Below are 25,657 nucleotides of genomic sequence, written 5' to 3' on the forward strand. Positions count from 1 at the left end.
ACAGACTGGGCGGGGTAAGGGATGGGGACCGATGGTCAGTGCGGCTGCAGCTGCCAGAGGAACCCGGGCAGGATGTTAAGTCCAGCCTCGAGGCTCCAGCTGTGCATCAGAACTTGGAGGGCAGGGACTAGAGCCTCCTCCCTGTGCCTCTGCCCTGGCTCCCCCTTCTTACCCGGAACAGCCACTGTCTGGCACTGGGCAGGGGCTCTGCATCGCTGGCAGACACCTGACCACAAGGCCACCAGCACATGTGATAGCTCTGCCCACCTCACCAACAACAGCAGAGGCTGCGGCAGTTAGCTGACCTCAAGTCCAGGTTCCACTCCTGACTTGAGCCTCAGGTTCCTCATTTGTAAAATAGCTGTCAAAGATCCTGTCCTAACTCCTAGGGCTAACGTATGAATCTCCCAAGACCATCAGTGTGAAGAGTGTGATTGGGGAAGATGAGAATTAACTAAGCGGTTCCCTATGTCATCTCTTTTAATCCTAATGACGACAGTCCTAAAAGGTAGGTACTATTATCACCCCGTTTTACAACTGAGTATATGCTATGGTTCAGAAAGGTTAAGTCACCTGCCTGAGGTCGCACAGCTGGTAAGTGGCAGGGCCGGAGGTCGGTGTGACTCTGGACTTGGGTTTTCACCTGCCTTTTACACCTTCATGCTGCGCTCACAGCTTTGGTCAAGCTCTTCACAAAAGTCAGGGGTTGCTGTCATGATTATTTCATAAAACCCAAGGTTATAAGAAGTTTTCCTCTTTCTCCTCTACCTGTCTTTTTCTCGATGTGGAGAAATGCAAACTCAGAGTCTACTAATTTCTGCAGTCTCAGACAATCAGAATTCCAACCATCTGAGAGGGCCAACCTAAGAAAGCAAGAAAGTAATCTTTTCAAAGTTAACGTCTTCGAGGCGTCGCGTCAGTATTTGGGTTGGACGTAACCTTGCTATCGTAACACAGATGAAACCCCAAATATAATAAGGCTAAGACAACTCCGACAACGTAAGAAACATAACAGGATATTGCAAAGAGATTAAGGGGCTTCCGCTGGACGGCGTGGAAGGGCTGTGGAAAGGGCAGGGTGGGGGGCGGGCGGTGCACTCTGTGGGCCAGTGAGGCGAGTCCTGGGTCCCCGGCTGAGCCTGAGGATGAACGGCCTGGGCAGAGGGGAGCTGGGCTCCTCCAGGCACCTCTAGGCCCGCCCGGTGCGGAAGCAGAGGCTCCGCAGGCTAAATGTGAACCAGCTGTGAGGATGGGAGTGTTACAGTTGGACGGGGCGGGGAAGGCTTACCTCATGAAAGAACTGTGGAAACGGCTGCTGGAAAGATAATAAAAGGATTAACTGCTATTTTAGTGGGCCATTTACTCTGCAATCAAAGTGTCTCATCTATTTCCTGTTCTCCAGAGGCTCCGGGTCCAAAATTCCTTTGTCTATTACAGCACATGGTAGCAGAGGCCTGTCATGAGAAATTAATAATTTTACAGGGAAGGGAGATTGTATTTATCTGGGGTGCAGGTTAGGGCCCGCCCCTTCCCCTGGGTTACCTACTGCACCAGCCTCGCAGGAAGGGGGAGCACTCCCACTGCGGGCAGGGCGGAGCTCAGAGATCTCTGCTACCATCTCCAGAGGATGGCACCCGGCAGGGCTGGTACCTGGACCCCAGAGAATAATCAGTTTAACAGGAGAAGATATACACAAACAAGAGCATCACGGCTTAGAAAGATGTGAGTTCAACTTCCACTCCAATGGTTACTAGCCGTGTAACCCTGGGCAAGTTATTTTCATCGTTCTTATCAATACTATTATTACTATCATGATTATTAGCCTCTATTATTATTGTTGTTATGGTTTGTCTCTAACTAGCTGTGTGGCCTGGGGTTAATTATGCCGTCTCTCTGAGCCTCAGTTTCCTCATCTGTAAAATGGGGATTAATAGTATCTGCCCCATAGGGTTGTTGTGAGGACCACATGGAGTAGGAGGACCATGGGCTTAGAATAGCCCCCGCACACAGTCAGCACTCAGGAGCTGCTTGCTGGTGTTATTACCATAATCCTAAACCCCCTAAGAGGCAAGATGAAGTGTTCTCACAGCAGCAGGTGGAAGGCCAGCTGGACCCTACTGACCCCCAATGTGGGGTTTGTTTCTTCACCTATAAAAACCCTTGGTTTTACAGGACTCTTGTAAAGATTAAACGCAACCATGGGTAAGTACAGACATGGCTTGAACATCACCTCCTGTATGAAGCCCTTCTAGATCTCTCCTCCCTGGGCCGATGCAAACTCCATCCCAGACCCTGTCACCCATCTCCCACGCATCTCTGACTGTGAGTGCCCTCAGGCAAAGATCTTGGCAGGTCCAGGTCTGTCTCCAGAGCCAGGTGTAAGCCAGTGTTCTGTGGAATCTGCTGAAGCAAAAGAGATTCTGGCAGGCTGGCCCCAGAGAAGAAACCCTACAGAGAGATCCTGAGACTGCTCTGAGTGATTTGAGCCTCTGTGACCCACTCACTGGGCATCAATTTCCCAACCTGGAAAATCGACAGGGAAGGCCTAGATCATCTCCAAGGTCCCTCATGTCTAACACAGGAACTCCTGGATGCCGCGATTCTACACGGGAGCCTGAGTGCGAGAAGGCCACTGACCACGCCACACCAGGGTTCAGGCCAGGCAGCCTCTTCGAGGACCCTGCGTACACCACTGGGATCACCCCAGGAGAGAAGACATGAAGGAGAACTGTAGCCTGGCAGCTGTCAACTGCAGGATCTCAGAGAGAGACAGGACTGTCTGCGGTCCAGAAGCCTTACCCTGCGACGTCCGCTGGGCATCTCCTTCCAGGCAGGGGCGTGCCCTCCCACAAGGCACGTGTCACAACACCCCAAAGGAACAGGGGCATCGCCAGGAACCGGCCCAGCCACCAGTTCTGCCTCCAGCACACTCTCGGCCCAAAGACACACGATACAGTCAGCTTCTCAGCCTACTCACTCCCCACGACCGCAGCATGCCAACCCTGACCCTCACTTGTCTGCAAAGTGAATTCCTTGTCATCCTCAAGACCCAGCCTCCTCAAAGCTGAATAAGCTGGTCCAGTGGGTACCCAGCTCACAGCTCCACAAGCAGATGTGCCCCAAGGGTGAACAGCTGGTCCCAGGAGGATGGAGTTTATGCTGCTGGTTGCCTCTCCCTGGTCCTGCAAATGCTGCCCTGCACTTTGAGCAGGGACAGAGGTACACCTCTCCCCAAGCTGCACCCCTTCCCAGACTGAGTTCTCCATGAGGCAGGGCCCAGTGGCAGCACACAAGTGTTGGAAGAACTCAACTTTGGCTACAACACTGGCCCTGAAGACCAAACACACTGCTTCCTTCCTCTGCCTTACCCAAGCCCCAGCAGCTGGGAAGACGGAGCTGGGCCTTGGTGGCTCCATCAGCCCTTCCAACCCCAGGCAGGCGCCTGTCCTGGTGGCTGGCTGGGCCCTGTGGGTAGGCACAATGGCTTGGCTAAAGATATCAGGGACTAAGACTAAATTTCTAACCTCTGATACGGATTTCCACCACAGTGAGAGCAGAACATGCAGATGACCACTTAGAAGGGCTGGAGGCCTGGGTGCCTATATTTTGTGTGTGTGTGTGTGTATCTCCCTGGAAAGCTTAGTTTCAACCTCAGCCAGAACACTGCAGGTACTATCCAGGGCCTTATCTGCTAACCCTTGGCCTTACCCCAAAGCCTGCCCTGGGTACCCACAGCTCTCAAGCTGAAAGCCTGTGAGGACTCGGTGCTCTCTGGAGGAAATCAAGCCTGTGGCTGCTCCAGGAGGCCCCAGAGCCTCCCTGGGAAGGACTCTGGGTGAAGAGCCAGTGCTGGGGGAGAGCGTACTCTCCATGACTCACCTGGCCATCGGCAGGTGTGACACTGAGCATTTGTATGTAAGAGAGAAGGCTGGCCGAGCCGCTTTGACCTCAGAGCACGTGTGTCACCACCTGAACGAGTGTGTGTGACAACAGGCTATGGAGGGTGGAGGATGGGGTACCTGGCCCTCCGCCAAGGTTCCCAGTGACAGGGCACTGACCACTGTGACCAGTGGCCACATCCCAGCCAGCCCCCAGGGTGAGGAGCCTAGGCAGGGCTCTCCCAGGGCAGTGAGGTGGGTGCTGTTCTGCTGGGGGCGGCGGGGGCACAGCCCGGCGGCCGTGGGAACTCACCATGCACTTGTTGGGCTTCTCGCCCGAGTGCACCCTCATGTGGATGAGCAGCTTGTAGCGGGCATTGAAGGGCTTGTAGCGGCGCACGCACCCCGCCCAGAAGCAGGTGAAGTCCTCGCCCTTGCGCTGGTCGATGTGGCTCTTCTCAATGTGCCGCACCAGCTCCTCCTGCTGCTCGTAGGCTGCACAGCAGTCCAGCCAACGGCACGCCTGCCGCCCAGCCACGCCCCTGCCCGCCAGGCCCAGCCCCAGGCCTCCAAGGCCCGGGCCAGGCGGCAGCTGAGACAGGGGGTAGGGGGGCGGCAGGCCCTGCTGGTGAGGCCCGAAGAGCTCTGAGAACTCGTCCGCGGGCTCCTGCTTCAGGAAGCCGGCCTTCCGGCAGGCTTCAAGTTGCAGACTGCCCTCGTGGCTCTCTGTGGACGCAGGGCTGGGCCGGGCCCTCTTGGGAGGGCCCCCCGGGTCTCCCAGCAGAGGGGGGCTCCGGAGTCCATTTACGCAGGTGACCAGAGCTGTCTGGGAGGAGCGGGTGATGCAGGTGATGTCGGAGGAGGCGCAGGGTGCGGCGGAGGCTGAGGATGCAGGGGGAAGGCCCAAGACGCAGCAGCGCTTCAGGCCACCCTCGGGCAGGTGGGCCTCAGGTGGGGGGCCCAGGCCAGAGCTGGGTTCACTGCCCAGAAGGTAGCAGGAAGGTGCGGGGTTGGCGAGGCCTCGGCCCGAGAGGTCCAGGTCTGTGTGCAGGCCCGTGGCTGGCGGGGCCCGGCAGTGGGCAGACAGGGGTGCGCGAGCTTCCGTCATGGCCCGGTAGTCAGGCAGGGACTCCTGCTTGATGTGCTGTGTGGCTGGGAGGCCTCCGTTCACATAGGTGGCCTGGGGCCTGGGCGACCTGGAAGACAGTGCACAGGGGTCATGAGAGGGTGGGCACTCCACAGTGGGGAGGTCCGGGCAGGGGACGGTGGGGAGCCTGAGGACCGAGGGGTGGAGAAGCCCAGAACAAGAGAGCGAGGCTGAGGGCTGGCAGCAGACAGACCAGGACTGGTTGCCCGGTCAGCAGGGAAGAATGTGGAGGGAGAAGGGGAGAGAGAGGAAGAGGAGGGGGCTGGGAAGAGGTTCAAGAGAGGCAGGAGGTCTGAAGACATGAATGTGCCGAGGAGGATGCCAGAAAGGAGAGCATTTCATCCTTTTATTAACTCCAGCCCACCCTCTCCAGCCCAAGTGCTATCCGTCCTGCCACTGAGGCCTCCCTGGGTCTGCCCTGTCCCCCTCCCCGTGACCTTCTAGTGACTTCTGGAGGAAGAAGGCTGAGGATGGCTCTTTGAGGGACACCAGGTCCAGTTTGTTTTAAATTCTGCTTACTTGTCCCTTAAATCTCTCTTAATTCTTGTAATCTTTCTTAATTTCTAAAAATGTGATGTTTTGCCCCGAGCAATCTGTTCTTTCCACTGTGAACATCAGCGGGTGGGGTTTGAATCACAATCACAGTGAGGGGTCATCCTAGGAAGAACTGAGGAAAAGTTTCTTGGGGGGAATGTCCGGAATTTCAAGGTCATGAATGTCCAAAATGAAGCTGTAGGCAGGCAAGCCAGGTGGCGCAGCAAGAGGCCTGGGTTAACATCTCTTAGCCCTCAGGTCTCAGCCACTCGCAGCTCAGCGAACCTTACTTAGCAATGTGGTCTGGGCCTCTCCCTGTAGCCCAGCGTCGAATGGTTCTCCTGAGGGTGAGGATGGTGATGAGCAGGACCCAGCTGGCCAAGATGCTATCATCATCACACATGTGGTACATGCATTCCTAGAAGGGGCCTCTCCCAAATGTGGGACAAATAAGTGCAAGAAGAGATATCAGGGCCTGCCAGTCATCAGAGGACTCTGAGAAGGGGAGAGACCAGCAAGGTGACACTGGGCTCAGGGTCCGAGAAGCCCCAGGAGCTGGCTGGGCAGAACAGGAGGCCTGCTTATGTGCCCAAAGTCTGACTAGTATACCCCACGTGCCCTCATACCTGTCCCCATCCGAGCCTCAGTCTTCCTACCTGTGAAATAAGGACTAACCTTCCCTACCTCAGAGGGAGGCTGCCAGGATCAAGGGAGGAAACAGATGCTGTGACAGCCCTCTGGGAAGAGGACAGCAGGGTGAATGGGGCAATCAGCACTGCCATCATTAACACTGCCATCCTGGGGCTCTTTGCAGCCAGGGGTTGTGGCGCCATCACCTGTCCCTCTGCTTCCCAGCGTGGCCCTGTAGCCCCAGCCCCTCCCTCTCGGGCTCCCTGCAGCTGTGGCATCCTCCGCTCCAGCCCTGAGGTGGAAGGGAGGGGACAGGACAGGGGAGAAGGAAAGTCAGAGCCCGGAGCCCTCCGAGAGCACCGGCTCCAACCCCATCGCTACCAAGAGGGCACAGGGCTCACTGCAGTCACAAGCAGCAAACCAGCAGCAGGGCTGGGACCAGAACCCAGGCTCCCCTTCTCCCTCCCAGGTGTAGAGTTCTCCTGTGTAGACCTAACCTGAAGTGCTCCCTGGATAGGAGGTTGGGGGAGGAGGGGCTCTTCTTCTGTTTGGTTCTCAACTACACTTGAACAATTCTCTGCCTCACTCACCAGAGACCTCTCTTCCCTCCCAGAAACTCTGCTGTCCAGAGCATGGTCACCAGGTGGAATCAGAAGGAGCAAACACATACCCCCCCATCTCCAGGGCTGGGGATCCTGGGCCCACCACTGCCAGCAGAAAGCTCTGAGGGGCTTAAAGATCGGATTTGAAGCTGTGACTTTGTGGAGGTTAAAAAAAAATAAGTGCACAGCTCTTCCTTGCGTGGTCATGATCCTGGGCCTGGCAGAGGTGGGCACGGATGGGGAAGGGCAGCCAGGTAAGCATCTGTTTGAAGCAACTGCTTTAAAACAGCGCCAGCTTAAAGCACCCAACACCAGAAGAGAACAGCTGTGGTGTTCTGTGACTGAAGTTACCCGAATAATCAACAGCAAAACCTCGAATGGCATCAGGCAGGGAGGGGGCAGCTCAGGCCTTAGGGTTTCCTGGCTCCGAATGCCAGCTAAGGCAGGCCCTCCCCTTGCCCTCAGTGTCCCTGTGAGGCCAGGCAATGGTTCTGGCCCTGCTCTGCCGCTGAGCCCTGTACACCCCAGACAAATCCCATCACATCTCTAGAAATTGTGAGTGTGGTCCCTAGAAAAAGTGGACAACTCCAGGTGCTTTCCCAGGGGCCGTCTCATAAATCCTAACAGTGTAACGGTGCATGGTAGCTGAAGGCATGGCCAAGTTCTTCAAGGGAGAGACTACTATCTGTTTGACACTTTTGAAAACTGAAGCAACTTGCCCAAGCCCTCAGAGGCAGGCAGTGATACAGCAGGAATGTGAACCTGGATCTGTTTGAATCAGAGGGAGCCGCCTGAACAGAGAGACCCCAAACACAAGGCAATCTGGCGGGAGGGAGAAGGCACAGGATCCAACTGGGTATGGGATAGGGGCTGGGGCCCTCTTTTTCTTTAGGAAAATGAGGGAGTTTGGGAGAGCCAGGTCAGCAGCAGAGGTGGCAGCAACTCAGACTGATGCTGGCATAGGGTTCTGGGTACAGACTCTCCTGTGCCCTGTCAAATGACATTCAAAATGACAAACGATGTTTCTGATCGTCTCTACCGAAAGAGAAAAGAAAACAAAAATCCACTTCCTTAGCTTTCACTAGGTTAGTGTAGCTTCTGCCATGAGATTGAATTTCACTGGAGAAACTGGATGCTGCCGGGGGGGCCTCAGTGAACAATCAAGCAGATAAATGCATTTGACTGTCACCAAACAATGCACAGCTCCAAGTCTAAAGGATGCTTGCTGAACTCCTCATCATGTACTTAATTGTATCCCCCTAAAATTCACAGGTTGAAGTCCTAAACCCCTTTGTGACTGGATTTGGAGGTAGGGATTTCAGGGAGGTAATTAAGGTTAAATGAGGTCATAGGGTGGGGCCTTATCCAACCAGACTGGAGTCCTTGTAAGAAGAAAAGACACCAGGGGTGTGCACACTGAGAAAAGACCATGTGAGGACACAGCAAGTGAGAAGGTGGCCATCTGCAAGCCAAGGAGAGAGCTCTCGGGAGACACCAAACCTGCAGACACCTTGATCTTGGACTTCCAACTTCCCTAACTGTGAGGAAATACATGTCTGTTGTTTAAGCCCCCCAACCTGAGGTGTTTTGTTATGGCAGCCCAAGCAGACTAACACACTCCTGTAAATCAGAAGTCTCATTAATACCAAAGAAAGCCACAGGGAATCTACATTCTCAGAGAAAAATGGTTCCATGTGGGAAGAATAAGCATCCTGCTAATCAGTAATATCTCCCACCATGGGGCTCCCAATGGAAAGTAAACTCTGTCGGGGAGATCTCTGCTTCCTTCACCAAGGCACCCGCCCCCGATAAATGACTGGTGAAGGAACCAATTGCAAACAGGCAACTGGGCCAGTTTTTAGACTCTGTGATCTGTGAGACAGGGCCCAGGCCAGCAGCCCCAGGCACTGGCTCAGGGCCCTAGGGCTGAGCAGGTGGGTGCAGAGGCCTGTCTGTGGTTGGCCTCTGCCTGTCCGCAAACCAGAGGGCACAGAGGCATGGCTTGGATCCTGGGAGAAGCCGCAGGAGGCAGAGTTCAGCCCCATATGCAATCTGGCAGAACATCTGTCCAGAGGTGAACATCACTGGTAATGCACCAGCACTGAATGATGGTTACCTGGCAGAGTTCTATGGGGTGATGGCTTCCTGGGGCAGGAGACGCCTGGGTGGAGGGACCCCCCTCGGCTCTCGGAGCAGTCCAGGGTTCATCACTACAGCATGCGTGAACCCTGAGCTGGGTCTTCCCTCCCCAACCTCTCCCCCCATCCTCTGAATCTTTTTCTTCTTCTGAAATGACTGATTCTCTGTAAAGTCAGCTCAGCTTCTGCAACAGGGAAACACACCTCAATAAAGCCACTCCTGTCTCTCATGGGGCCTTGCAATGCTGAGGTCCAGAGCCTAGACCAGGCAGCCATCCATGTGCTACTGGGCTCCGGCTGGTCTCTGGCCCTCCTGTGCCTCAGTTTCCCTGTGTGTCCCACGAGCCAGGCAGACCAGGTGAGGTCTGGAGGCCCTAGATCTGTGGCTTCCAGCTACCGTCCACAGAAGGCAGCTGATGCATGGGGTCGGAGCACATACCTGCTGGGGTGGGGGAAATGCAGCAGCCTCTCACAGGCTGAGGGGTGGCCCCGGGGTGGTGGGCTTCCTGCAGGGAGAAACAGGCCCTGGCGGCAGGGGGGGCCAGGGCCTTCAGCAAGGTCCAGGTCCAGTAGACTCTTCTCCGAGCCCGGAGTGCAGTGGCCGTAGCTCCCGTTCACTATGCAGAGAGAGAGGAAAAGGAGACAAAGTGAGTGGGGATGGCCTGCAGAGGGCAGTCACATGGGGTACCGGGTGGGACAGAGTGCCCTTGAGAAACACTAACTGAACCCTTGCTGCATTCCAGGCACTGGGGACACCTATTAATTCCCATAATCACCAGCAGGATCAATAATAAAATCCCCAGTTCTCAGATGCAGATGCTGAGTTCCAGTGGGTAACTGATCTTTACACAAACAGAGCACTTACAACGTACCAGACACTATCCGGCTGCAGGAAACATGGTGAGCTAGACACACACTCCTGCCTCTTGGAGCTTACAAGCTATGATCCTGGCGCTCATTTGACAAGATGCAAGGCCATGGCTGGGGCTGGCTGCCCAGCAGGCCGAGTGAGCATCACTAACATCTGTAGGTCAAGGAGGAGGTGCTCACCAAACAGCATGAGTCCTTCTTATCACCGAAGCTGAATCCACATTGTTTTCCAAATTGCATTACCCCATAGAAGCGCCGTATACAGTCATTCACGCCTCTGTATCCTCCACGGTTCTTTGACAGCCTATCAGATGCCCTGCCGTGCCCCACTCCTGGGATTTTTAGGAAGACAAACTGAGGCAGACGTGCCTCAATTAGTCTTGAAATCTACATAAAGCCCTTGAAAGCCCTTAAAAACTATATAATGTATGACAAACATGTTAGACATGGTTGTTATAAGCCACTTGCCCTCTCTGGGCCTCAGTTTTCTCATCTATAGTGTGAGGAGGGTTAATCTGAAGGCTATCTTCTTGGGCTTTCTGCCCAGTCACTTGGCAGGGTTATGCTAAGGAGAAAAGGGCTTTGGGGCCTGATGGGCCCAGTGTGAGCCCCTACTGCCCCCAACCAAGTCTGTGACTCGGACAGGTCCCTTCCGGAGGCTGAGTCCCCCTGTGTCAAAGGGGGACAGCCACACCAGTTCTCCAGAGATGCTGTGAGGTGTTGAGAGCTGAGGTGCAGAGCCCTAGCCAAGCGCGGGTGCCTAGTAGGTGGTGCACCCAGAGTGGAAAGTGCTTGTATTGTCAAAGGGCACTTTGAAAAGTATAAAGTGTCTGACAGATGCAATAAAACATTATTAACAGGCCCAAGGATTGTCCAGGGACTGTCAACACTGAGCGACATAAACCATTAAGATGAGAAAAGAGCTGACACCAGCACACGATCAGCCCTGAAGCTAAGCAGGATGTGCAGGCCCTGACTCCACTGCCTCACTGGGGCCCCCTGCAGCCCTCGTAGGAAGAGGTCAGTATTATGCCCATTGTACAGAGGAGAGAGCAGAGGCTCAGGAAGGCTAAACTACTCACCCAAGATCACACAGCTAGTAAGAGTCTGGGCTGGATCTCTGGCTCAGGTCCATCAGACCCAAACCCATGTCTTAATCACTATGTAATAAAAAGTGGCCTCTTAGGAAGACAGAAGTCCAACCTCATCCTCAAGGATCCACCTCCCCCAACCCTAATTCCAGCTTGACCCCACCCCCAGGCAGCCCCTTCACAGAAGGCCAGACGCTCAGTGCTGACTCGCCAAGTGCCCAAGGCTCCGAACAGGCACTAGGCATTCACCTGCCGAGCACTTTACAGTTTGCAGATGAGAATGCCATGCTCTCAAGGTCCCAGGGCAGGTGAGAAGTCTCCAGAGAAGTATTTCCTCAGAAGCGGACCTCTGGTCACCTTCCCAGGCCAAGCACTGGGCCAATGTCCTGCTGTGAGGAACGCTCACTCCTGCTGGCTTTGGCTGCTGCTTGGCCAGCCCCTCACAAGCTTATTTTTTAATAACTTGGTTGTTTTTTAATTAAAAAGAAATCCCTGGTAACAAATGTGAATGGCCTGAGTTAATGAGAGCCGGCTGCCGCTCATTTAACTCCTCCTCTGCAAGGCGGTCTCTGCCTTTTCCAAATTGTTTCTGCTTGTGATTTTATTGTCCCATTGAGGCAAACCCTGGGACTGGGCCTGAGAAAACTGTGGATGATTTTATGACCGTTAATAGCATTTGGCGCAAAGAGAGCTTCATCACCACATGGGGCTGTTCTGCCAGCGTCTTTCTTCCAGCGTCTTTGGGTCAGGGACATGGTTCCAAGCTTCTTTCAAGGACCCACGAGGCCCGTTGGGGACCTCTGGGTTACCTACCCCTCCTTCCCACAGGAGGATGTATGGAGAGATGGAAGGCGGGGCCCCAGAAAGGCGCCAGGGAGCCCAGCATGTATCAAGCCCTATTCATCAGCCCTTCCTGTTTGATCAACAGGAACATTTGATTCTTTTAAGTGTCCATCCCTGTGAGGTGGGCTCATTACAGCCACTTTCCAGATGAGAAAAGTTGAAGTTTGGAGAGATGAGGTGCCTTCCACCAGGCTCTGGGGTCTGTAAGACGCGGGGCCACAGTGCAAACTCAGATCTCTCACACTTCAAAGCTCAAGTCCTGTCCCGCTGCCTCTCAGCCGACTGATGAACGACTGGGGACCCCAAAACAAGCATCCGCACCTTTGACTCCAATAAGATCATGTTGGGGAGCCTTTGGGGAAGTCAAAGTGCAGCCATTACAATGACTGCTAAACTTCAATCTTTGCAACAACTCTGCCAGGCGGTAAGACCACTCCATCTCAGATGAGCATACAAAGGCTCAGAGAACTTTAGTGGGTTACCCAAGGTCAAACAGGGAGTAAGGGCTCAGTTGGGATGCAAACTCATCACCTCTGGGGGAAGAAACAGTCATTACCAGACAAACAATTGGGGACTATTGGCTTCTTTTCCACTGGATACAGTAAGAAGTCTTCCTACAAAAAATAAACACACAGCTTTGGGAAGGGGGGAGGAAGGAGCCCCTTAGGTCACAGTTTGGCACTGCTCGGGGATCCAAGCCCATTCAAGCCCTTGTCTTATGTGACTCTCACAGCACCCTGATGAAAGCATCGCCCTCCCCGCCTCACAGAGGGAAGGACATGAGCACCAGAGCTGGCAAGTGGCCACCCAAGGTCACATGGCAATTGCTGGCATAGCTGAGTCCAAACCCAGGTCTCCCCAAACCCATGCTGGACTCTGCTCCAGGCCACCTGCTTTCTTAACGCCTGGAAATTAAACCAGAGGCTTTGTCCCAGCAGTGCTGTCACCACTGGAAAGATGTGGCTACAGTCACTCTTCAACCCTGGGCCCTCCCACTGCCTTCCTGCCCATTGACATCTTGCCTCTCTGTCCCCAAGGGCATCACAGGACCCACCCTGGCTTACTCTCTATCTCCAGGGAGCAGGGCTGGAGTCTTTCTCTGGGAAGGCAGGGGAATGAGAGGGGCATGTCAGCCCTGCTGCCCTGAGGCAGGCTGGGGGTGCCCTGAAAATGGACTGGCACCCAGCAGCCATGCCTCCCTCTGTGCCACAGGGGGCCAAGAGCAGACCCTGGACCTGACTCTCCCCACATACATCAAGCTTCTTTGGAGGCTTGGAGGATGAGAAGGTCCTCTGTTCATTTTTACAGATTGATGAGAAAACCTAGAATGTCAGGGCTGGGACTGAGTGACTATTTCATTAATAGATGAAGAAACTGAGGCTCAGAGAGGGAAAGACACTGCTTTAATCACACAGCAAATCCATAGCAGAACCTGGACTGGCACCCCCAGGGCTAGGTAATAAGAGTTTGGTTTAGTTTCCTCTTCAAGCCTCAGTTTTCTCATTTGTAAAATGGTGCTAACACCTACCTCACAAGGTTGTGGTGACAATTAAGTAAAATTACAAACACAGTGCATTTGGCATGGTGCCTATCTCACAGCAAGCACTCAGAAAGTTATGATGATCATAATGCTAATTACTTCTTCTATTTATCCTTGAATTCAGGATGGGGCTGGGAGGCAAGGCCCTGTATGAGAAGTATTCTATCCCCAAGAAGGTCAGGTCTGGATGACCCTGAGGCCAGGCTCAGGAGGACAAGCCCCCAAGTCTCAGGGGTCACCAAATGCAGAACTGGGCAGCCTGAATGAGGTCACAGCCAGCAAATCCAAAGCAAATGGCTCCAGTTACACACCACAGAGCTTTGCAAATTACCGTAATGACTTGGCTATAAAGTGGTACCACATATAAGGTGACTCCCCACAGGAATTTTAATTTACACTGAAAACTGCCAAGTCTGCATGAGAGGGACAATGATGCATTCAGCATCTCGGGCCCAGATGCCGCCTCCTTGCTGTCCCAGAAGCAGCCATTGGCTGGGTCCAGGAAGGCCTACATGATGACTGCTCCTCAAGCAGACTTTTAGTGCTTGCCAGGTGCCAGGCTGGTGACAGGGTACTGCACTTTACAGTCCACAAAACATTTCATAGCCATCATCTATAAGCTTTGCTACAACCGTCAGAAATTGGCCAGACAGGCTCAGAGGGGGCAAGCAATTTACCCAAGCTCACATGGCAAGTGTAGGGCTCAGAGAGCAAACTTTCTCTGTAACAGGCAAGATAACACATATTTTAAGCTTTGCAGGCCATACATTCTCTGCCACAACTACTCAGCTCTGTTGTTGTAACATGAAAGGCAGCCATAGACAGCATGTAAACAGAAGATTGGGCTGTGTTCTAATAAAACTTTATTGAGAAAAAGAGCTCACTGGCTCTTGGGCTGTAACATGCTGACCCCAATCTAGTGCAGCAGTTAGAGGTGGGCTTTGCAGTTAGAAAGACTTTCCTGCATCTGTAAAACAAGGAGCATTTTATGGGTGTTGACGACATGAAAACCACTGTCAACTCTGACTGCAGGGCCAGCCCCTGGTGGCACCTGATAAATGGAGGTGCCATCAGCCTGGCTCAGGGGTCCCCACAGCCTGGGCTCACCCCCTATCTGGGCATTACCTCCCACTCCCACAGTGCTTTGCTGCTGCGCTGTACACACCCCAGCCCTCCAGTCAGGGTGCCTGACACCTCCCAAATCTCTCTGGGCCCTCAGAGCTCAGCAGAAGTGCATCTCCTTCTGGAACACTCCTTGGTCTCTCCCGCCCTCCCCCAAGCTTCCCCACCTCTGCACACAGCAGCCCCTGCGAATAGCTGCCTGTTAGGGTGCACCTAACCCAGCATCTGACATGTGGTTTCTTTCTTTCTTTCCTTCTTTCTTCCTTTCTTCCTTCCTTCCTTTCTTTCTTCCTTCCTTTCTTTCCTTTCTTTCTCTCTCCCTCCCTCCCTCCCCCTCCCTCCCTCTTTCTTCCTTTCCTTTCTTCTTCCTTCCTTCCTTCGTTTCTTTTTCTTTTTCTTTCTTTCTTTTTCTTTCTTCCTCCCTTCCTTCCTTCCTTCCTTCCTTTCCTTTCTCTCTCTCCCTCCCTCCCTCTTTCTTTCTCTTTATTTCTTTCTTGCTTGCTTGCTTGCTTGCTTGCTGTGTTGGGTCTTCGTTGCTGTGCGCAGGCTTTCTCTAGCTGTAGTGAGCGGGGGCTACTCTTTGTTGCGGTGCGCAGGCTTCTCATTGCAGTGGCTTCTCTTATTGTGGAGCACAGGCTCTAGGCGCATGGGCTTCAGTAGTTGTGGCACACAGGCTCAGTAGTTGTGGCTCCTGGGCTCTAGAGCGCAGGCTCAGTGGTTGTGTCGCACAGGCTTACTTGCTCTGTGGCATGTGGGATCTTCCCAGAACAGGGATCGAATCCGTGTCCCCTGCCTTGGCAGGCGGATTCTTAACTTGCCACTGTACCACCAGGGAAGTCCCAAATACTCGACATGTTTGATCTCTAAATCTCCACAACATCACCACAAGGTGGGGACTATAATACTCTGTACGGCCACACTGATGCTTGTAAGTGCGGTTAAAGTCCCGCCTCATCTAGAGTCTGTGAAATCCTTCAGGACAAGGTCTTGGAGCTCCAGAGCGGCTGAATGTCAGTGCATTCTGACACATGATTTTGTTCAACTTACTTCACATACAGAAGAGAAAACAGGGGCCCGGATGGGGGAGAGGCTGGTCCTAGTCACACAGCAAGCAGGTTCTCTCAACACCGGGGCCCCACTGGGGATATTCCCCTCATTCCTAGCACATGGTTAGAACTACAGTAGGTGCTTGCAAACACTGGGAAGGGGGCGGGGTGGCTGGGAGGATTGTCCAAAGTTCACTTTCGTGCTTCCTCTACATCAGACACCGTGACTTGGGGAAACAAAACAAGCTTTTGCACACACACACCTAGGTTGAAGCCCTAGCTCCACCATTAACTTTCTGGCTGCTTCAACCTAGATGAGCTACCTTACTCTTCTGAGCCTCAGTTCCTTCATCTGTAAAACAGAGATAAGAATCTCAGCTCTAAGGGGTGGCTGTGAGGGGGTAAATAAGATAATACATGTAGCAGTGTGGTGCCTGGTGCAGTCAGCACTTTAGTAAAAGTCCCTCTACTGCCTTCTTGACAGGCAGGAGACACACGGTCACAGCACCCTGAGGTAGTGTTTCTCCAGCAACAGTGGCCCACTTTCCCAGGCAGTGAGCCCCAGGGGCCACAGAGGGCAGCCTCAGGCCAACGGGGTCTTGAGTCTGAGCCTGGGCTCTGCAGGCCCCCTCTCTGAGCCTTAGCTTTCCCCTCTGAGTAGTGGGAGTGCCAGGCCCGAGCAGGAGGGGAACTAGAGACCCCAAACAGCAGGGAATACCAGGCTCCATTCTCAGGCCCAGGGAGGTGAGCGCTGGCTCTCTAAGGATGCTCAGCAGATGCCAAGCCTGTGCTGCATCCACACTCCAGGGCCCCTTCCGCCTCCGTGCTGCCTCGTCATCCCCTCTCTTCCCTCCTCATCAAACCCAAAGGCCTGGCAATCAGCAGGAAGTGGGGGCTTCTGAAAGAGGAGAAGCAGGAAGGTGGAGCTTTTTCTCCAGTCTCCACAGTCCAGCGAGATGGGCTGCTCGATGCAGAGCTGTCTTGGGGTGTCCCAGGCCCCATCAGGGGGCCTGTAACCTTGGCAGGGCCTCTGGAGCTATAGAGCCTGATGCTCGAGGCCTCACGCCGGGCTTATGGCCGCCCGGCGTCTCTTATCCCAGGTCACAAAAATCTCCATAAATTCCCCTTTAAAGCTAAGCTAGATTTACGGGGACTCAGGCCAGTAAAACCTGAGCAGCATGGAGGCACCACAGAGAAACCAGAGTGAGCCTGCAACTCTGTCCCATCCAGGGCCAGGAAGTGAGCAGCCCAAGGCTGGCTGCACGTGGAGATGCAGGTAAGTATATAAACACATACATGGGCCTAGTTTTCCCTCAGACTCTCTTATTGCTATCCAATTAGCCCACATTTACTGTAGAAAAAATTAGAAAATGTATTGAGGCAACAATTAGAAAATAGACATCATGTATAAGACCACAAACCAGAGAGCCACAGCAGACATGATGACACATAAACCTGTATGGTACTTCCCTAAGCATCCATATAATTTTTTGATAAAAAGAAGGATGATATACTTATTTTCTTGTATTCTGCTGTTTTCATTTAGTAATATATCATGAATATTAAAGTTTATAGGGTGCTGATTATGTGCCATGCACAGTACTAGGCTCTTTCCATGCCAGAATTACTAATGCCATTTCCCAGAGGAAGAGTAAGTGACTTGCCCAAGGTCATGCATCTGTTGAATGGTGGAATCAAAATGTAAGTTCAGCTCTCTCAGACTTGGAAGGCAGTGGTGACCCAGACATTGCTCCACATCATTAAGAAATTTAGGGTCAATGCAGCTGATTGCTTGTATTCGTCTGCTTGGACTGACATTACACAAGGCCATAGACTGGGTGGTTTAAACAACAGAAATGTATTTTCTAACAGATCTGGACACTAGAAGTCCATGATCAAGGTCCCTGATGATTTGGTTTCTGGTGAGGGCTCTCTTCCTGGCTTGCAGACAGCCACCTTCTCACTATGTCCCTCATATGCCCTTTCCCAGTGCATGCATGGAGGTGGTGGGGGAGGAGAGGGAGAGCGCACATGTGCTGTATCTCTTCTTATAAGGACATTAATCCTATTGGATCAGGGCCCCACCACTATGACCTCATTTAACCTTCATTACTTCCTTAGAGGCCCCATCTCCAAATACAGCCACACTATAGGTTAGGGCTTCAACATAGGTTAGGGCTTCAATTTGGGGAGGGACACAGACATCCAGTCCATAACACCTAATATTCATTCCCTCCTTTCCTCGCCTTAATAGGGTCCCATATTTCCATATCTATCTATGGGGCTTGAGAAGAAGAGACAGTATAGCACAGCAGACAAGAATGCAGATTCTGGGGCCTAACTGACTAGGTCTGAATCCTGGTTTTGCCATTTACCAGCTGTGACCTTGTCTAAGTCAAGTGACTTAACTTCTTTGTGCCACAGTTTATGAAGTTAAAATGGGTTTATATACCAAATGTAAAGTACATAGAACAGTATACTTGGCACACAGTAGGCACTGTATAAGTGTCTGCTCTCTCTGTTGTTCTTATTCATTTTCCAGGGTAGTTTAGACCATCAGCATGGTCTCATCTCCCCAGCCACAGTGCCACAGTGACGGGCTCAGAGATAGGCATGTAATGCAAGTTGGGTTAATTAGACAGAGGCCTGGAACTTCTCTGACACTAAGGAAAGAGCAGCCTCCACTCCCCTACATGCAAAACTGTCTGTTTTGAAAAATTACTAGCCATGATCACTTCAGATATTACTTTTGCCCGTTATCTATCTTTCTGGGGCAACAATGTATGTTAGAACTTTTCACCATGTTCTATATCTCTCTTATGCTCTTTTCTTAATTTTTCATCTTTTTTTTAACTTTGATGCTTCTGTCTAGATATTGTTTACTAACTTATTTTCCAATTTATCAATCTTCTCTTTAACTGCATCTAATCTATTAAGTCCCTATGATAAAAACTCTCCAGAAAGTGGGTATAGAGGGACCCTACCTCAACATAATAAGGGCCATATACAACAAACCCACAGCAAACATCATTCTTGATGGTGGAAAACTGAAAGCATTTCCTCTAAGATCAGGAACAAGACAAGGACGTCCACTCTCACCACTTTTATTCAACATAGTTTTGGAAGTCCTAGCCATGGCAATCGGAGAAGAAAAAGAAATAAAAGGAATTTAAATTGGAAAATAAGAAGAAAAACTGTCACTGTTTGCAGATGACATAGTACTATACACAGAAAATCCTAAAGATGCTACCAGAAAACTACTGGAGCTCATCAGTGAATTCGGTAAAGTTGCAGGATACAAAATTAATACACAGAAATCTCTTGCATTCCTATACACTAGCAACAAAAGATCAGAAAGAGACATTAAGGAAGTAATCCCATTTACCATTGCATCCAAAAGAATAAAATACCTAGGAATAAACCTACCTAGGGAGGCAAAACACCTGTACCCAGAAAACTATAAGATACTGATGAAAAATCAAAGATGACATAAACAGATGGAGAGATATACCATATTCTTGGAATGGACAAATCAATATTGTGAAAATGACTATACTACCCAAAGCAATCTACAGATTCAATGCAATTCCTATCAAATTACCAATGGCATTTTTCACAGAATTAGAACAAAAAAATTTACAATTTGTATGGAAACACAAAAGACCCCAAATAGTCAAAGCAATCTTGAGAAAGAAAAATGGAGCAGGAGGAATCAGGCTCCTTGGCTTCAGACTATACTACAAAGCTACAGTAATCAAAACAGTATTGTGCTAGCATAAAAACAGAAATATAGTTCAGTGGAATAGGATGGAAAGTCTAGAGATAAACCCACACATCCATAGTTTAATCTATGACAAAGGAGGCAAGAATATACAATGGAGAAAAGACAGTCTCTTCAATAAGTGGTGCTGGGAAAACTGGACAGCTACATGTAAAAGAATGAAACTGGAACACTTCCTAATACCATACACAAAAATAAACTCAAAATGGATTAAAGATCTAAATGTAAGGCTGGATACTATTAAACTCTTAGAGGAAAACATAGGCAGAATACTCTCTGACATAAATTGAAGCAAGATCTTTTTTGATCCACCTCTTAGAGTAATGAAAATAAAAATAAAAATAAACAAATAGGACTTAATTAAATTTAAAAGCTTTTGCACAGCAAAGGAAACCATAAACAAAACAAAAAGACAACCCATAGAATGGGAGAAAATATTTGCAAATGAAGCAACTGACAAGGGATTAATCTCCAATACACAAACAGCTAACGCAGCTCAATAACAAAAACGAACAACCCAATCAAAAAAATGGGCAGATCTAAATAAACATTTCTCAGGACTTCCCTGGTGGTGCGGTGGTTAAGAATCTGCCTGCCAATGCAGGGGACACAGGTTTGAGCCCTGGTCCGGGAAGATCCCACATGTCGTGGAGCAACTCAGCCCATGCACCACAACTACTGAGCTTGCACTCTAGAGCCTGTGAGACACAACTACTGAAGCCTGCACACCTAGAGCCTGTGCTCCACAATCAGAGGAGCCACTGCGATGAGAAGCCCGTGCACCACAATGAGGAGTAGTCCCCACTCATCAGAACTAGAGAAAGCCTGTGTGCAGCAACGAAGACCCAATGTAGCCAAAAATAAATAATAAAATTTTTAAAAATAGACATTTCTTCAAAGAAGACATACAGGTGGCTAAAAAGCACATGAAAAGATGTTCAACATCACTAATTATTAGAGAAATGCAAATCAAAACTACAATGAGGTATCACCTCACACCAGTCAGAATGGTGATCATCAAAAAACAAACAATAAACGCTGGAGAGGGTGGGGAGAAAAGGGAACCCTTCTACACTGTTTGTGGACTGTAAATTGGTACAGCCACTATGGAGAACAGTATGGAGGTTGCTTAAAAAACTAAAAATAGAGCTACCATATGATAAAGCAATCCCACTCCTGGGCATGTACCCTGAGAAAACCCTAATTCGCAAAGATACATGCACCCCAATGTTCACTGCAGTACTATTTACAATATCCAGGACATGGAAACAACCTAAATGTCTATCAACAGAGGAATTGATAAAGAAGACATGGTACACATATACAATGGAATATTACTTGGCCATAAAAAAGGATGAAATAATGCCATTTGCAGCAACATGGATGGACTCAGAGACTGTCATACTGAGTGAAGTAAGTCAGACAGAGAAGGACAAATATCATATGATATTGCTTATATGTGGAATCTTTTAAAAATGGTACAAATGAACTTATTTACAAGCAGAAATAGAGTCACAGATGTCGAAAACAATCTTATGGTTACCAGGGGGAAAGGGGGAGGGATAAATTGGGAGATTGGGATTGACATATATACACTACTATATATAAAATAGATAACTAATAAGGACCTACTGTATAGTACAGGGAACTCTACTCAATACTCTGTAATGACCTATATGAGAAAAGAATCTGAAAAGGAGTGGATATATGTATATGTATAACTGATTCACTTTGCTGTACACCTAAAACTAGCACAATGTTGTAAATCAACTATGCTCCAATAAAAATTTTTTAAAAATCTATTAAATCCATCTTTTGAGTTCTTAAATTTTTCTATTTTTTAGTTTAAAATTTTCCATTTGATTAATTTTTATAGCTTTCAGAGATATCTGTTGAAATACCCCATTTGGTAATCTATGTTCTTGAACACATTAATCAGTTATTTTAAATCTTGTACCCGATAAATCCAACACGTGGACCACCTGTGAGTCTGTTTTTGTATGTTTTCCCCCCCAATTGGTCCTGCCTCTTCGTATCCCTGGTACTTTCTGACTGAATGCCCAACACTGTGTATGAAGTCTGTACAGACTCCAGATGATATCTTCCTCCAGAGAGGATTTTCTTTTGCTTCTCAAAGGCAGTTAAAAGAGGGGAAGATGATCTTTATCCACTCTAGGATTTCAGTTTTAGGCTTTGTAAAGGTTGCTCTCTTTCTGGTTCATCCTTTCTCCTAGGATGCTGCCCTTCAGGGTCCCCAGGTGAAAGCTTGGGATGCCCGGACTCCTCCCTGGTTGATACTGAACTTCAATATAAGTTCCCAGAACTTGAGGCTGTTGAAAGCTTCGCTTAGTTCCTCAACCTCTTAACTACCACACTGTTGATTTCTCAGCCGTATAGCCTATGCCACTTAAGAATCAACAAATATCTTGGAAGGAAACGCAACACTTAATGTTCAGTTCACTTTTTGGCACTTCCTATCTCCATGGAATCTTGGCCCCTCAAAATCTGCCTATTTTGGTGGCCCTAAACTCCAGTTTTTGTATCTCCAGCATAGTAAGGCTTCAGAAAGCTCTGTTCATTTCTCCAATTCTTGGTCCTATACAACTTGCAATCTGGCAAATGCCTGAAAGGAAGAAGTTGTGCAGAGTGTCAGATTCATGTCAGTGTATTTCCCTTCTCTTCAGGGTGTTGGTGCCTCAAGTCCTGGTTGTCTTGGTAGTTCATGATGCTTTCAAACAGTTGGGTTTTATATTTTATTCAGAGGGCAGGTTAGTCTGATATAAGCTTATTTGCTAAAAACAGATGCAAAAAGCCCCTTCCAACATATAATTTTAATGACTGCATAGTATTCTATAATATGCTTGTACGTACTTTATTTAATCCATCCTCCATAGTTAGGATTCATATTGTTTAAAAAGATTGAAACTAGAAACTATCATGTAATGAATGTCCTTACAGACCTGTCTTCATGTCCACCCATATTTATAGCCTTAGAATAAATTCCTAGATGTGAGATGGATGTCTGAGTCAAAGGACATGCAAAATTTTAAAGAATTTTGCTACCTGCTATTCAAACTGCTCTCCAAAAGGAATATATCAATTTATACTATCAACAGTGCAGGAAAGCCCTTGTTTCCTTGCACTCTCACCACTCCAGGTATTCTCATTTTTTAAAAAAATCAGTTACTTTAACAGTTCAGGGTGACTTATAATAGAAAAGAATAGGAGGTAGTCTGTATATTGAATAATAGAAAAATGATTACATAAAGTTACTCAGCAGAAATTTTGTGTAGCCATTAAATATAGTAGAATTCCATCATAATGCAATTAACTGTGGTCCAAAAACTTCAATTACTTTAAAATGGAAAGTTTAAAATGGTATTTTTGGTGTTTTTTCCAGTTAATATATGGGAAAAAGATGTTTTCATTTATTAGATATGTCAGAAACAGCCCACTTATCACAAAGTACACACTACACAAGGAACTAAGAAAACCTCAAATGGTTATGATGCAGTCACTTCCTAACCCATAACCCCCTGCAACCTCCAGAGAAAAGAAGAACTCTTTTGTGAAGAGGCTGGACAGGGGACAGGAGATACTGCCATGTTTTATATGAAGACATCTTATCACAAGGTATCTTATCATGAGTTTTATTGGATTTACTAAAGGTTTTAATTACAAGGGAAAATATTTATAAGAATTAAGTAAAAAGAAGATTCAAAATTCCACATGCATGAAACTAACTTGAATAGAAAAAAAATGGAAAATCAATACATCAAATATTAATCACGGACTTCCCTGGTGGCGTAGTGGTTAAGAATCTACCTGCCAATGCAGACACGGGTTCGATCCCTGGTCTGGGAAGATCTCACATGCCACGGAGCAACTAAGCCCGTGTGCCACAACTACTGAGCCCACGCACCACAACTACTGAAGCCTGCACACCTAGAGCCCATGCTCCGCAACAAGAGAAGTCACTACAATGAGAAGCCCACGCACCACAACAAAGAGTAGACCCTGCTCGCCACAACTAGAGAAAGCCTGCACACAGCAACAAAGACCCAACACAGCCAAAAGTAAAATAAAATAAAATAAATTTTTAAAAAAATTAATCACTCATTCATTCATTTAACATATGTCTATTGAATACCTACTTTATGCGAGGACCAGGCACCAGGCACAGGAATGCAATGATGAACAAGAAAGAAAAATCTCTATTCTCATGGTGTTGACATTCTGATCAGAGAGAAGACAATTTCAAAAGTAAACACATAAATATATACTATAATATCAAGTAGGGATAAATGTGAATTAAATTAAAGGTAAGAAGCTAGAAAGTGCAGAGAGATGGGGACAGTCGGGGCAGGTCTCTCCGAGGGGTGGACATCTACACAAAGGCCCTAGTGAAGGGAAGAAGGGAGCCATGTGGACACCTGGGGAAAGAGTTTTCACACAGGGAGCAGCAAGTACAAAGACCCCGAGGTAGGACTGTTCTCCAGGGTAGGAACACAAGAAGGCCAGGTGTGGCTGGAGCCTAGTGAGCAAGGATGAGAGAGGCAGGTGATGAGACCCAGCTGGGTCTGACCAGCAGGGTCTTGAGAGTCCTGTTGAGGCTTCAGGGTTTTTTTTTTCACTATGCTTTTTGTTGTTGGTGGTTTTTGTTTTGTTTTTTGTTTGTTTGTTTGTTTGGGCCATGCCACACGCGGCATGTGGGATCTTAGTTCCCCAACCAGGAATCAAACCTGTGTCCCCTGCATGGAAGCACAGAGTCCTAACCATTGGACCACCAGGGAATTCCCGAAGCTCTGGGTTTTGTACCAACGTAGCAGAAAGTCGTGGAAGGGTGAGAGACTAGACTTGATTTATGGTGTGGAAGGATGTCTGAGTTTGTGTTGAAAAAAGACTTTAGAAGAAAAACAGTAGCTGCGGGGAGAGTGGTGGCTTTATTATCAGAGTGCTTCCTAAAACCTCCATTCCTTTTTTGGATTGAGTGCATTATTCTGATTCCTGATTGTAATGGTGATAACATGACTGCATTTATCAAAACTCACAGAACTGTTCATACACACACTGTTTTAGTGATTTTTACTGTACATAAATTTTAAAAGATTTAAAAATCTCTGTATTACATATTTCAAAATATTTCATATTGTTTCAATAATTTTAAAAAATGTGCCAAAATCCGTCCTTGAGAATAGACCAAAGATAGAGCTGGGATAGACTGTTGCCCCTAACTCGGCATGGACCATCATCCAGCACATGGATCTGTGCACAGGCCCCGTCCTTCCCAGCCCATCACCAGCAATTCCAGGCAGGGGGAGTGTGGGTACTCCCCACACTGGACCAGAGGACCCCTGGGTACCCTTCCACTTGAAGGCTCACAGAAGAGGACAGCCCTAAGGAGACAGGCGCCTTCACATGAGATAAGACGGTGGACAGGAGAGATGCACAGCCCAGTGAGTCTTCAGGACCCAGGGCTTCCCCTCCTCAGGCTGCTCTGCCGGAGCCTCTGTCCTCTCTCTGTTCCTACTGCAGTCTCACAGTCTCCCTCCGCCTCCCCCTCCTCTCAGATCTTTCCCTGGAAAGGTTGCACCTACACTAGGTGTAAATGACTGCTGGAGTGCCCAGGAAGATACACACACACACACACACACACACACACACACCAGATTCCAGGTTGAGTGAGTAAGTGAGTGAGGAGGGAGCAACACAAAGCAGGGGCCCCAGGGCTGCCAGAACAAAGCACTGCACATATTCAGCATATTTATGTATTTCCCAGGGGTAAGGGAAGCGGGGTCTAGTAAATAAACTCTGATAGCCCTTAAAATTCTCAGATTCTACATTTCATCATACTGAGTCATCATGGTTCCAAAATTTAAGATTAGAGATTTCCATGCATCTGGGATTCTAAAATTCCATGCCTCTCTCATTCTGAGATGATGTAATTTTATAAAGCTAAGCATTTAAATTACTATAGTTCTAAGAGTCTATGATGTTATGGATCAGACATAAGGAAATTCTCTGATTCCAAGGGTGTAAAAACCCATGCTCCTGGGATCGGAAAGCCTGCTACTTCCTAGGGTGCCCTGAACCCCACATCAGTCCCTGCCTGGCCTAAATCATCAGGGAGCAATAGTTATGGTCACCAAAACCCCTTTGTTTTTGTCCAAGACGAAAACAAGAGAGTAATGGGATGACAAGAAATCCAGAGGAAATGGCTGTTAAAATCTATAAAAACTTCTCAAAGACAAACATATTCCATCTGTGTTTTTTCAGTAAATACAGGACCATAAATATTTATGTCAGGCATATATTTAACATTTCATGTTTGGCCTTTTTCTTAACTCCCTCCCCTTAAATCAAGCTAATTAGTTAACTCCTATGCCCATGTCAGTTTTTTTCCCCCTAACTGATGAAACATCCCCTCAAACTGCT

The 25,657-nt window shown here is 48.9% G+C and overlaps 1 protein-coding gene across 3 annotated transcripts in view; it reads right to left on the reverse strand.

The window, feature by feature from the left end:
• GLIS1 (GLIS family zinc finger 1) overlaps positions 1–25,657 on the reverse strand; it is a 227,767-nt gene that overhangs the window by 79,316 nt on the left and 122,794 nt on the right. For all 3 annotated transcript variants that reach the window (XM_082615911.1, XM_082615912.1, XM_082615910.1), the window contains exons 4-5: positions 9,369–9,546; positions 4,192–5,074 (exon numbers count right to left, since the gene is read on the reverse strand). In XM_082615911.1, coding sequence (XP_082472037.1) covers positions 4,192–5,074; positions 9,369–9,546 — 1,061 coding nt within the window. The remainder of the gene's footprint in view (positions 1–4,191; positions 5,075–9,368; positions 9,547–25,657) is intronic.

This window comes from Mesoplodon mirus, assembly GCF_964341445.2.
Source record: "Mesoplodon mirus genome assembly, chromosome: 3".
Classification (NCBI taxonomy): Eukaryota; Metazoa; Chordata; class Mammalia; order Artiodactyla; family Ziphiidae; genus Mesoplodon; species Mesoplodon mirus.